At 50.8% G+C, this 11,803-nt stretch overlaps 1 protein-coding gene across 1 annotated transcript; it reads left to right on the top strand.

The window, feature by feature from the left end:
* Positions 1-2,887: 2,887 nt before the first annotated feature.
* rpz5 (rapunzel 5) lies at positions 2,888-11,599 on the top strand (the record flags this gene model as incomplete). The annotated part of the gene is made up of 3 exons (XM_079583323.1): positions 2,888-3,111; positions 6,111-6,572; positions 11,084-11,599. The coding sequence occupies exons 1-3, from the start codon at positions 2,905-2,907 to the stop codon at positions 11,597-11,599; spliced, it is 1,185 nt and encodes a 394-aa protein (XP_079439449.1). The 5' UTR covers positions 2,888-2,904.
* Between the last annotated feature and the right edge of the window lie 204 nt (positions 11,600-11,803).

Consider the following 11,803-nt stretch of genomic DNA (forward strand, 5'->3'; position numbering starts at 1 on the left):
TAGTCCAATTTTAGTCACAAAAATATCACTTTGACTAAAATTAAGACTAAATATTTTAGTCGACGAAATTAACTCTGTTCTGCAGTACTAATACTATGACCTCTGCAGTAATAGTACTCTGACCTCTGCAGTAGAAGTACTCTGATCTCTGCAGTAGAAGTACTCTGAACTCTGCAGTAGAAGTACTCTGAACTCTGCAGTAGAAGTACTCTGAACTCTGCAGTAGAAGTACTCTGATCTGTGGTGTAATAGTACCCTGACCTCTGCAGTAATAGTACCCTGACCTCTGCAGTAATAGTACCCTGACCTCTGCAGTAATAGTACTCTGAACTCTGCAGTAGAAGTACCCTGACCTCTGCAGTAAAAGTGCTCTGATCTCTGCAGTAAAAGTACTCTGATCTGTGGTGTAATAGTACTCTGATCTCTGCAGTAAAAGTACTCTGATCTGTGGTGTAATAGTACTCTGATCTCTGCAGTAAAAGTACTCTGATCTGTGGTGTAGAAGTACTCTGACCTCTGCAGTAATAGTACCCTGATCTCTGCAGTAGAAGTACCCTGACCTCTGCAGTAAAAGTGCTCTGATCTCTGCAGTAAAAGTACTCTGATCTGTGGTGTAAAAGTACCCTGATCTCTGCAGTAGAAGTACTCTGATCTGTGGTGTAATAGTACTCTGATCTCTGCAGTAAAAGTACTCTGATCTGTGGTGTAATAGTACTCTGATCTCTGCAGTAGAAGTACTCTGATCTGTGGTGTAATAGTACTCTGATCTCTGCAGTAAAAGTACTCTGATCTGTGGTGTAAAAGTACTCTGATCTCTGCAGTAGAAGTACTCTGATCTGTGGTGTAAAAGTACTCTGATCTCTGCAGTAGAAGTACTCTGATCTGTGGTGTAATAGTACTCTGATCTCTGCAGTAAAAGTACTCTGATCTGTGGTGTAAAAGTACTCTGATCTGTGGTGTAAAAGTACCCTGATCTCTGCAGTAAAAGTACTCTCTGTGGTGTAAAGTACCCTGAGCTCTGCAGTACTAATACTCTAACCTCTGTGGTGTAAAGTAGTCTGAGCGGTTCCACCTGTGGCTTTGCTTTTTTCCCACACGACAAACAAACGCTCGCTCGTGTCGGGACTCGCTCGGATCCGGTTTCAGGCCGCGCCCTTTTCCCTCTCGCCGCCACTTTAACAAATACTGGTTTTTCACTCGGTTTGACCTGGACTTTGGACCCGAAGTTCAAATGGAAATGGAAGAAATGCAAACTTACAATATCGAGTTTGTCTCTGATGTGAAGAAATGTGGAAACAATGGGGAGAAATATCTGTTGTGTAAATGTAGATGTTTGCCCCTGATTCTCCTTCACGTTCCTCTCCTGATTCTCCTTCTCGTTCCTCTCCTGATTCTCCTTCTCGTTCCTCTCCTGATTCTCCTTCTCGTTCCTCTCCTGATTCACGTTCCTCTCCTGATTCACGTTCCTCTCCTGATTCTGCTTCTCGTTCCTCTCCTGATTCTCCTTCTCGTTCCTCTCCTGATTCTCCTTCTCGTTCCTCTCCTGATTCTCCTTCTCGTTCCTCTCCTGATTCACGTTCCTCTCCTGATTCTCATTCCTCTCCTGATTCTCATTCCTCTCCTGATTCTCCTTCTCGTTCCTCTCCTGATTCTCCTTCTCGTTCCTCTCCTGATTCTCGTTCCTCTCCTGATTCTCCTCCTCGTTCCTCTCCTGATTCTCCTTCTCGTTCCTCTCCTGATTCTCCTTCTCGTTCCTCTCCTGATTCTCGTTCCTCTCCTGATTCTCGTTCCTCTCCTGATTCTCCTTCTCGTTCCTCTCCTGATTCACGTTCCTCTCCTGCTTCACGTTCCTCTCCTGATTCACGTTCCTCTCCTGATTCTCGTTCCTCTCCTGATTCTCGTTCCTCTCCTGATTCACGTTCCTCTCCTGCTCCTCCTTCTCGTTCCTCTCCTCCTTCTCGTTCCTCTCCTGATTCTCGTTCCTCTCCTGATTCTCGTTCCTCTCCTGATTCTCGTTCCTCTCCTGATTCTCGTTCCTCTCCTGATTCTCCTCCTCGTTCCTCTCCTGATTCTCGTTCCTCTCCTCCTTCTCGTTCCTCTCCTGATTCTCCTCCTCGTTCCTCTCCTGATTCACGTTCCTCTCCTGATTCTCGTTCCTCTCCTGATTCACGTTCCTCTCCTGATTCTCGTTCCTCTCCTGATTCTCCTTCTCGTTCCTCTCCTGATTCTCGTTCCTCTCCTGATTCTCCTTCTCGTTCCTCTCCTGATTCTCGTTCCTCTCCTGATTCTCCTTCTCGTTCCTCTCCTGATTCTCCTTCTCGTTCCTCTCCTGATTCTCCTTCTCGTTCCTCTCCTGATTCTCCTTCTCGTTCCTCTCCTGATTCTCCTTCTCGTTCCTCTCCTGATTCTCCTTCTCGTTCCTCTCCTGATTCTCGTTCCTCTCCTGATTCTCCTTCTCGTTCCTCTCCTGATTCTCGTTCCTCTCCTGATTCTCGTTCCTCTCCTGATTCTCCTTCACGTTCCTCTCCTGATTCTCCTTCTCGTTCCTCTCCTGATTCTCCTTCTCGTTCCTCTCCTGATTCTCCTTCTCGTTCCTCTCCTGATTCTCGTTCCTCTCCTGATTCTCGTTCCTCTCCTGATTCTCCTTCACGTTCCTCTCCTGATTCTCGTTCCTCTCCTGATTCTCGTTCCTCTCCTGATTCTCCTTCTCGTTCCTCTCCTGATTCTCGTTCCTCTCCTGATTCTCCTTCTCGTTCCTCTCCTCCTTCACGTTCCTCTCCTGATTCTCCTTCTCGTTCCTCTCCTGATTCTCGTTCCTCTCCTGATTCTCCTTCTCATTCCTCTCCTGATTCACGTTCCTCTCCTGCTCTCGCTCTTCCAGGCGTTCCCCACTCTCTGGCCGAGATGATGAACAACGTGGCCGACTGGCTGGTCCAGAACAGGGACAAGATCGAGAAGGGCGTGGAGATCATGGGCCAGGCGTCCGAGGTTCTGGCCGCCACCGTGGGGCAGCTCCACCCGGTCCTGGAGGCCGTGTTCGTGGCCTCGTCCGAGATCTTCTCCAACCCCGACGGGAAGGAGGCGCGCTTCCTCACGGAGCAGCTCGAGCAGGTCAGCTTCCAACTCTTCATCATGTTTCAGACACAGAGCCAGGGGCGGACCGAAGAGCCACCGGTCCCTCCTCAACCGAGCTTTACCCAAATCTAAAAGCAAAAAAGAAAAGCATCAAAATAGCGAGAAAAGGGGGATGAAAACAAAGCAAAAATATGCCGGAAAAGCAACAAAAAAGTGACAAAAAATATAATGAAAAGTCGACAAAAACATGAGAAAAACACGGACAAAAAAAAAACCTGATACAAAAAAACAATGAAAAAAAAAAAAAATGTGACAAAAAGTGGATTCTAAGCAAGTAAAAAATGTCTTTAACGGAGAATGCTAACATGTAGCATCATGTTAGCATTCTCCGTTATTCATGTATTTATGGGCTGTGGAACCACTTTGCTCCTCCCCATGTCTTTGTAGCTTTATGTAGTAGAAACTATGTTCATAATTCAGCATTTGTTAAAGTAGTTTTTGAATAATTAGAGAAAAAAAAAAAAAAATCAGAATTGTTTTCCCCCTTAACTGTTTTCAAAAATGACCATATATGGGCGATTCCAGAGATGCCGCCTATCATCATATCTATTCACCTTGTTCCGCCCACTTTTGCCACTTTTTCCATGTCTCGGCGCCTCGTTGTCCAGACACTTCCGGTCGAGCGCGAAGTCCGTTCATTTTAACGGAGAACGAGGGAAAATATTCTCCGCTCAAATCTGATGTTTAGTCGATTGATTTGTGTAAAATGTCCGATGTTCATTTGCACCGACATGTCGACACTGCAGCGTTTCTCTTGTTTTATGTGGATTCTCCAGCCCCAGGTTAACACATAGGAGAAAAGGGGCGGGCACTATTCATGGCGGCGCCCACGCGAACCTCCGGAAGAAGGTGAATAGACGAAGATAAACAGTTTTAAACAGTTGCCGTGTCGACCATTTTAAAGGGGCTAGAGGCAAGTTAGTCATTTCATACTCACTGCTGCCACCTCAGGTCACATGTGTAACTGCAGCTTCTATATTAAGCTCATGCATGACGGCACTTCGGCACTAAGTATTACTTTCAGAGTGACAGTGCAGGATTGTAGAGGCAGTTGTGGTGAACAGGTCTGAGCTCATTCTACACATGAGGACATGGAGGAACATGTAGAGGAGGAAATACTTAGTTTTAACTGTTTTAAACTCTGTATATTTTTAAGTCAAACTGCTCTGGAATGTTTCCTTCTTTTAGGTCACTTCCTGTCAGCAGCTTCAAAATGTAAATAAAATGAACTTTTCTGCCCAACCTATTTTCAAAAGCATTAAAACCTGTCATCTGCACTTTAACAACAGACAGAGTAGTTTAACCTCTTACCTCCCGCCTGAACCGAGAGCATTTTCTCCAGTTTAGCTTTACCCAAATCCTGTGGGCCAGTGTAACTCCTCAAGCTAAGATCTACAAAACTCATCTGAATGGATCTTTTTCCTCACGTGATCACATTTTTTTCCATCTTTGTTTTTTGGGGGGAGGGGGGGGGGGGGGCATTCAACTCATTTTGTAACTTTCTTGTAATTTTTGTTTTTGTCACATTTTTTTTGTCATTTTTGTCACATTTTAGTATTTTTTGTGTCATTTTTGGTCTTTTTTTGTTTCTTTTTTTGTCACATTTTTTGTTATTTTTTTGGTCATTTTTTTGTAATTTTTGTGTCATTTTTTTGGTCATTTTTTGTCTTTTTTGTTATTTTTTTCACATTTTTTTGTCAAAGTTTTCCCACTTTTTTGTCACATTTTCACCATTGTTTTCGTCTCAGTTCTGTTGCTTTTTCACACCTTTTTTCCAGAAGTTTTTGGATTGGGGTAAAGCCAAACCGGAGAAAATGTGCCCGGTTCAGGCGGGAGTTAACGGGTTAAAATCACAAATACTTGAAGAGCACAATACAGACACAAATAAAGTCACACTGAGCTGTTGTTTCTGCAGCTCTTACAGGATGATGTTCTCTGATTGGACAGTGGTTCGATGATGTCGTCTTCTTCTCAAACTGATCTAACACTGGGACTTTCCATTGCAAATCCTGTAGGCCAGTGTAACGCCTCATTTGAAAGCTAAGATCTACAAAACTCATCTAAATGGATCTTTTTCCTCACGTCATCAGATTGTTTTCCATCTTTTTTTTTATTTGGAGGGGTTTCAACTCATTTTGTAACTTTTTGGTAATTTTTTTGTCACATTTTTTTAGTCATTTCTTTGTATTTTTTTTGTCTTTTTTTGTAATTTTGCAGTAATTTTTGTTGTAATTTGTTTGTAATTTTTTTTCTTTTATTTATTTATTTTTGAAATGTTTTTTGAAATTTTTTTTGTAATTTTTTGTCTATTTTGTTTTTATTTTTTGGTCTTTTTTTGTCATTTTTTGTCACATTTTTTTAGTCATTTCTTTGTATTTTTTTTGTCTTTTTTTGTAATTTTTTTGTAATTTTTTGTGTTTTATTTATTTTTTTTGACATTTTTTTTTTGACATTTTTTTGGTCATTTTTTGTCTATTTTTTGTCATTTTTGTCCTTTTTTGTCATTTTTTGTCATTTTTAGTAATTTTTTTCTTTTTTTGTATTTTTTGTCTTTTTTTCCATTTTTTTGTCATTTTTTGTAATTTTTTGTAATTTTGTCCTAATTTTCTGTCATTTTTTGTCATTTTCTGTATTTTTTGTGTGTCTTTTTTTGTCTTTTTTTGTCTTTTTTTTTTGTCACATTTTTTTGTCACATTTTTTTGTCACATTTCCATCATTGTTTTCGTCTCAGTTCTGTAGCTCTGATTGGACAGTGGTTCGATGATGTCGTCTTCTTCTCAAACTGATCTAACACTGGGACTTTCCTTTGCAACATAAACTCAGCACTGATTAACAGACACTCACTCAAATCCAGCCCTAAACCTGAGATCATGTCACTTCTATAACAGAGAAAGAGTGTAGGTCCCAGCACTGACCCTCGGGGGACGCCACAGACCCACATCACAGCTGTTTTTACTCCGTGTGATTGCTTCCAGGTCAACACTAAGCTGGAGGGCATCCAGAACGAGATCGACCAGATCGCGCTGGAGCTGCAGAGGACCTCCATGAACAAGCAGAACTTCGACCGCGAGGCGCAGATGCTCAGCCAGTACGAGAAGTTCCAGGACTTCGTGAACGCCAAGCCCAAGTTCAAGGAGAAGAAGATGCAGAAGTTCGTGACGCACTTCGAGAGCACGGACGGCGACCTGAACCTGGACGCCCTGTACAACGCGGTGACGGGCGAGAACACGGCGGGCGACCCCATGCTGGAGACCGTGGTCACCGTCCAGCGGAGGAACCGGCGGGCCGTGGAGGACTTCTGCGCCCGCCTCAAGAAGCTGTTCGTGGTGGGCATCATCGCCGTCATGGGCCACGCCGCGCTCACGGAGAAGACGGTCGGCGAGGACATGGTGCAGAAGTGGCAGCAGCGCATGGAGAACGTGGAGACCAGGATGAAGGTCAGGATGAAGGGTTTGTTCCTTTGTGTCGGTGGGATTACGTTTGAAAGTACTGATGTTACAGCTGTAAGACCAGGGCTGCGTCTGAAACCATCAAATGATCTCCTCTGAGCTCTAACACTAACATCTAACTCCTTAACCTTTCGTGACTGTTAGATCTGTGCAGTTCGGGAACTAGAGCTTCAGCAACATTATGTCCAATCCGTCCGTCCTTAAACAGGGGAAAGGGAAGTGACATCACCAACAGCTGTTTTTCTTCTTCTTTAAAGTTATTGGTGGAGTGCAGGCCAAACAAAAGTGCATGTCGCCCCCTAGTGTCCAACAACAACATAGTGTCCAAACAAAGACATTTAAGGAGAAAAATAAATCCAAATGATCCAAACATTTCCCTTTAGTGTTATTTTATTTCAGCAGCTGTTTCTTAAAGCGACAGCAGCAAATGATCCATGTGGCTTAAGTTTCTACTAAATGAAAACAAAAGCATTTAATCCGTTTCCTGAGTTTCCTCTTTAACACTGACATGTGACTGAGCTGTGGGGACGACAACATGGATTTATCACTTTATAAAGTTTGGCTTGTGCAGAATCTTTTTATTATTATTATTATTATTATTATTATTATTAAATGTGCTCCTGTCAATCAACAGTGGTTGCTCATGAATCACTGAGGGCGGGGCCGAGGGGGGCGAGGGGGGGTTTGGCGCAGTGGCTTATGGGACGGCACATAGCTCCTAATCACCGGTCAGTTAGCATCAGAGGTCCCTATGCTAAAGTGGCTATGATAGTTAGCACCAGAGGTCCCTATGCTAAAGTGGCTATGATAGTTAGCATCAGAGGTCCCTATGCTAAAGTGGCTATGATAGTTAGCATCCGAGGTCCCTATGCTAAAGTGGCTATGATAGTTAGCATCAGAGGATGAGATGTGAGGAAAAAGATCAATTTAGTTTTGTAGGTCTTAGCTTTCAAATGAGGCGTTACACTGGCCTACAGGATTTGGGTAAAGCTGACCTGGAGAAAAAGCTCTCGGTTCAGGCGGGAGTTAAGAGGTTAAACAAAGTTTACTTCAGACCCGACTGTGTCACTGCAGACGTGCAAAGATCATGTGACTTCCTCGCCACGTCTGGATTCAGCAGGTCCGTGTTCTTGATCTCAACTTCAGACCATTTGTCTCTGGTTTGACTCACGCGACCATAAGTCTTCTTTATTCCCCTGATAAGAGTGCGATGTTTAAGTCCTGGTCCTTGTTGGATCTAATGGCAACAAAAAAAACAAGGAGACTAACTCCCCCTCTCCCCTCTCTGCGCCCCCTTCAGGCCGCGGTGGAGACTAACCCCTCTCTTCTCTCTGCGCCCCCTTCAGGCCGCGGTGGAGACTAACCCCTCTCTCCTCTCTGCGCCCCCTTCAGGCCGCGGTGGAGACTAACCCCTCTCTTCTCTCTGCGCCCCCTTCAGGCCGCGGTGGAGACTAACCCCTCTCTTCTCTCTGCGCCCCCTTCAGGCCGCGGTGGAGACTAACCCCTCTCTCTTCTCTGCGCCCCCTTCAGGCCGCGGTGGAGACTAACCCCTCTCTTCTCTCTGCGCCCCCTTCAGGCCGCGGTGGAGACTAACCCCTCTCTCTTCTCTCTGCGCCCCCTTCAGGCCGCCGTGGAGACTAACCCCTCTCTCTTCTCTGCGCCCCCTTCAGGCCGCGGTGGAGACTAACCCCTCTCTTCTCTCTGCGCCCCCTTCAGGCCGCGGCGGACACTAACTCCCCCTCTCCTCTCTGCGCCCCCTTCAGGCCGCGGTGGAGACTAACCCCTCTCCTCTCTGCGCCCCCTTCAGGCCGCGGTGGAGACTAACCCCTCTCTTCTCTCTGCGCCCCCTTCAGGCCGCGGTGGAGACTAACCCCTCTCTCCTCTCTGCGCCCACTTCAGGCCGCGGTGGAGACTAACCCCTCTCTCCTCTCTGCGCCCCCTTCAGGCCGCGGTGGAGACTAACCCCTCTCTTCTCTCTGCGCCCCCTTCAGGCCGCGGTGGAGACTAACCCCTCTCTCTTCTCTCTGCGCCCCCTTCAGGCCGCCGTGGAGACTAACCCCTCTCTCTTCTCTCTGCGCCCCCTTCAGGCCGCCGTGGAGACTAACCCCTCTCTCCTCTCTGCGCCCCCTTCAGGCCGCGGTGGAGACTAACCCCTCTCTCCTCTCTGCGCCCCCTTCAGGCCGCGGTGGAGACTAACCCCTCTCTTCTCTCTGCGCCCCCTTCAGGCCGCGGTGGAGACTAACCCCTCTCTCTTCTCTGCGCCCCCTTCAGGCCGCCGTGGAGACTAACCCCTCTCTTCTCTCTGCGCCCCCTTCAGGCCGCGGTGGAGACTAACCCCTCTCTCTTCTCTGCGCCCCCTTCAGGCCGCGGTGGAGACTAACCCCTCTCTCCTCTCTGCGCCCCCTTCAGGCCGCGGTGGAGACTAACCCCTCTCTTCTCTCTGCGCCCCCTTCAGGCCGCGGTGGAGACTAACTCCTCTCTTCTCTCTGCGCCCCCTTCAGGCCGCGGTGGAGACTAACTCCTCTCTTCTCTCTGCGCCCCCTTCAGGCCGCGGTGGAGACTAACCCCTCTCTCCTCTCTGCGCCCCCTTCAGGCCGCGGTGGAGACTAACCCCTCTCTTCTCTCTGCGCCCCCTTCAGGCCACGGTGGAGACTAACCCCTCTCTTCTCTCTGCGCCCCCTTCAGGCCGCGGTGGAGACTAACCCCTCTCTTCTCTCTGCGCCCCCTTCAGGCTACGGTGGACACTAACCCCTCTCTCCTCTCTGCGCCCCCTTCAGGCCGCGGTGGAGACTAACCCCTCTCTCCTCTCTGCGCCCCCTTCAGGCCGCGGTGGAGACTAACCCCTCTCTCTTCTCTGCGCCCCCTTCAGGCCGCGGTGGAGACTAACCCCTCTCTCTTCTCTGCGCCCCCTTCAGGCCGCGGTGGAGACTAACCCCTCTTCTCTCTGCGCCCCCTTCAGGCCGCGGTGGAGACTAACCCCTCTCTCCTCTCTGCGCCCCCTTCAGGCCGCGGTGGAGACTAACCCCTCTTCTCTCTGCGCCCCCTTCAGGCCGCGGTGGAGACTAACCCCTCTCTTCTCTCTGCGCCCCCTTCAGGCCGCGGTGGAGACTAACCCCTCTCTTCTCTCTGCGCCCCCTTCAGGCCGCGGTGGAGACTAACCCCTCTCTCCTCTCTGCGCCCCCTTCAGGCCGCGGTGGAGACTAACCCCTCTCTTCTCTCTGCGCCCCCTTCAGGCCGCGGTGGAGACTAACCCCTCTCTTCTCTCTGCGCCCCCTTCAGGCCGCGGTGGAGACTAACCCCTCTCTTCTCTGCGCCCCCTTCAGGCCGCGGTGGAGACTAACCCCTCTCTCCTCTCTGCGCCCCCTTCAGGCCGCGGTGGAGACTAACCCCTCTCTTCTCTGCGCCCCCTTCAGGCCGCGGTGGAGACTAACCCCTCTCTCCTCTTTGCGCCCCCTTCAGGCCGCGGTGGAGACTAACCCCTCTCTCCTCTCTGCGCCCCCTTCATGCCGCGGTGGACACTAACCCCTCTCTCCTCTCTGCGCCCCCTTCAGGCCGCGGTGGAGACTAACCCCTCTCTCCTCTCTGCGCCCCCTTCAGGCCGCGGTGGAGACTAACCCCTCTCTTCTCTCTGCGCCCCCTTCAGGCCGCGGTGGAGACTAACCCCTCTCTTCTCTGCGCCCCCTTCAGGCCGCCGTGGAGACTAACCTCTCTCTCCTCTCTGCGCCCCCTTCAGGCCGCCGTGGAGACTAACCTCTCTCTCCTCTCTGCGCCCCCTTCAGGCCGCCGTGGAGACTAACCTCTCTCTCCTCTCTGCGCCCCCTTCAGGCCGCGGTGGACACTAACCCCTCTTCTCTCTGCGCCCCCTTCAGGCCGCGGTGGAGACTAACCCCTCTGTTCTCTGCGCCCCCTTCAGGCCGCGGTGGACACTAACCCCTCTTCTCTCTGCGCCCCCTTCAGGCCGCGGTGGAGACTAACCCCTCTCTTCTCTGCGCCCCCTTCAGGCCGCGGTGGAGACTAACCCCTCTCTTCTCTCTGCGCCCCCTTCAGGCCGCGGTGGAGACTAACCCCTCTTCTCTCTGCGCCCCCTTCAGGCCGTGGTGGAGACTAACCCCTCTCTCTTCTTTGCGCCCCCTTCAGGCCGCGGTGGAGACTAACCCCTCTTCTCTCTGCGCCCCCTTCAGGCCGCGGCGGACACTAACCCCTCTCTCCTCTGCGCCCCCTTCAGGCCGCCGTGGAGACTAACCCCTCTCTCTCCTCTCTGCGCCCCCTTCAGGCCGCGGTGGAGACTAACCCCTCTTCTCTCTGCGCCCCCTTCAGGCCGCGGCGGACACTAACCCCTCTCTCCTCTGCGCCCCCTTCAGGCCGCGGTGGAGACTAACCCCTCTCTCTCCTCTGCGCCCCCTTCAGGCCGCCGTGGAGACTAACCCCTCTCTCTCCTCTCTGCGCCCCCTTCAGGCCGCCGTGGAGACTAACCCCTCTCTTCTTTGCGCCCCCTTCAGGCCGCCGTGGAGGACTGCACGCAGAACTTCGCGCTGCAGGCCAAGCAGGACCTGGAGCTGCTGGTGCAGGAGAACCCGGGCGTGGCCGACGGCGGCTTCACGAAGGCGCTGCTGGACGCGCTGGTGCAGAAGTTCGACTGGGTCAGCTGGTCCGTGCGCGTCTTCAACGACCGCGAGCGCATCTTCTTCTTCAACTGGCTGGCGGGCAAGAAGTGCCACGGCAGCGGCGGCGACAACTGGTTCGACCTGCTGACCCAGGCCAACGTGAAGGTGGTGGTGTCCTTCTGCGTGGCGCCGCGGCCGCTGGACAAGGCGCAGATCGCGGCGCAGGTGGAGCGGCTGAAGGGGCGGGGCAACATGATGCAGCTGGCCCTGGCGCTGAGGCGGGACTTCCCCTCCTGCCTGGTCCACGCCGTCAGCCACTACAAGGAGGTGGTGGAGACCAACAGCTTCCAGCCCGAGTGCTACTACTACGGCAAGCACAAGCGCTCATACGTGTGCGTGCACCCGGAGTAAGCGTGCACGCGGAGTAAAGGAGCACCCGGAGTAAAGGAGCACCCGGAGTAAAGGAGCACCCGGAGTAAAGGAGCACCCGGAGTAAAGGAGCACCCGGAGTAAAGGTGTCTGTGGGACGGACTGGTGTTTGTGCTTCCATGTGCTGAGGGGGGGGGGGTGTTGGGGTCTGTGATGGGGCCGGGCTCACACTAAGGCTGTATCCAA

The sequence above is a fragment of the Gobius niger genome (assembly GCF_951799975.1).
Source record: "Gobius niger genome assembly, contig: SCAFFOLD_207, whole genome shotgun sequence".
Taxonomy (NCBI): Eukaryota; Metazoa; Chordata; class Actinopteri; order Gobiiformes; family Gobiidae; genus Gobius; species Gobius niger.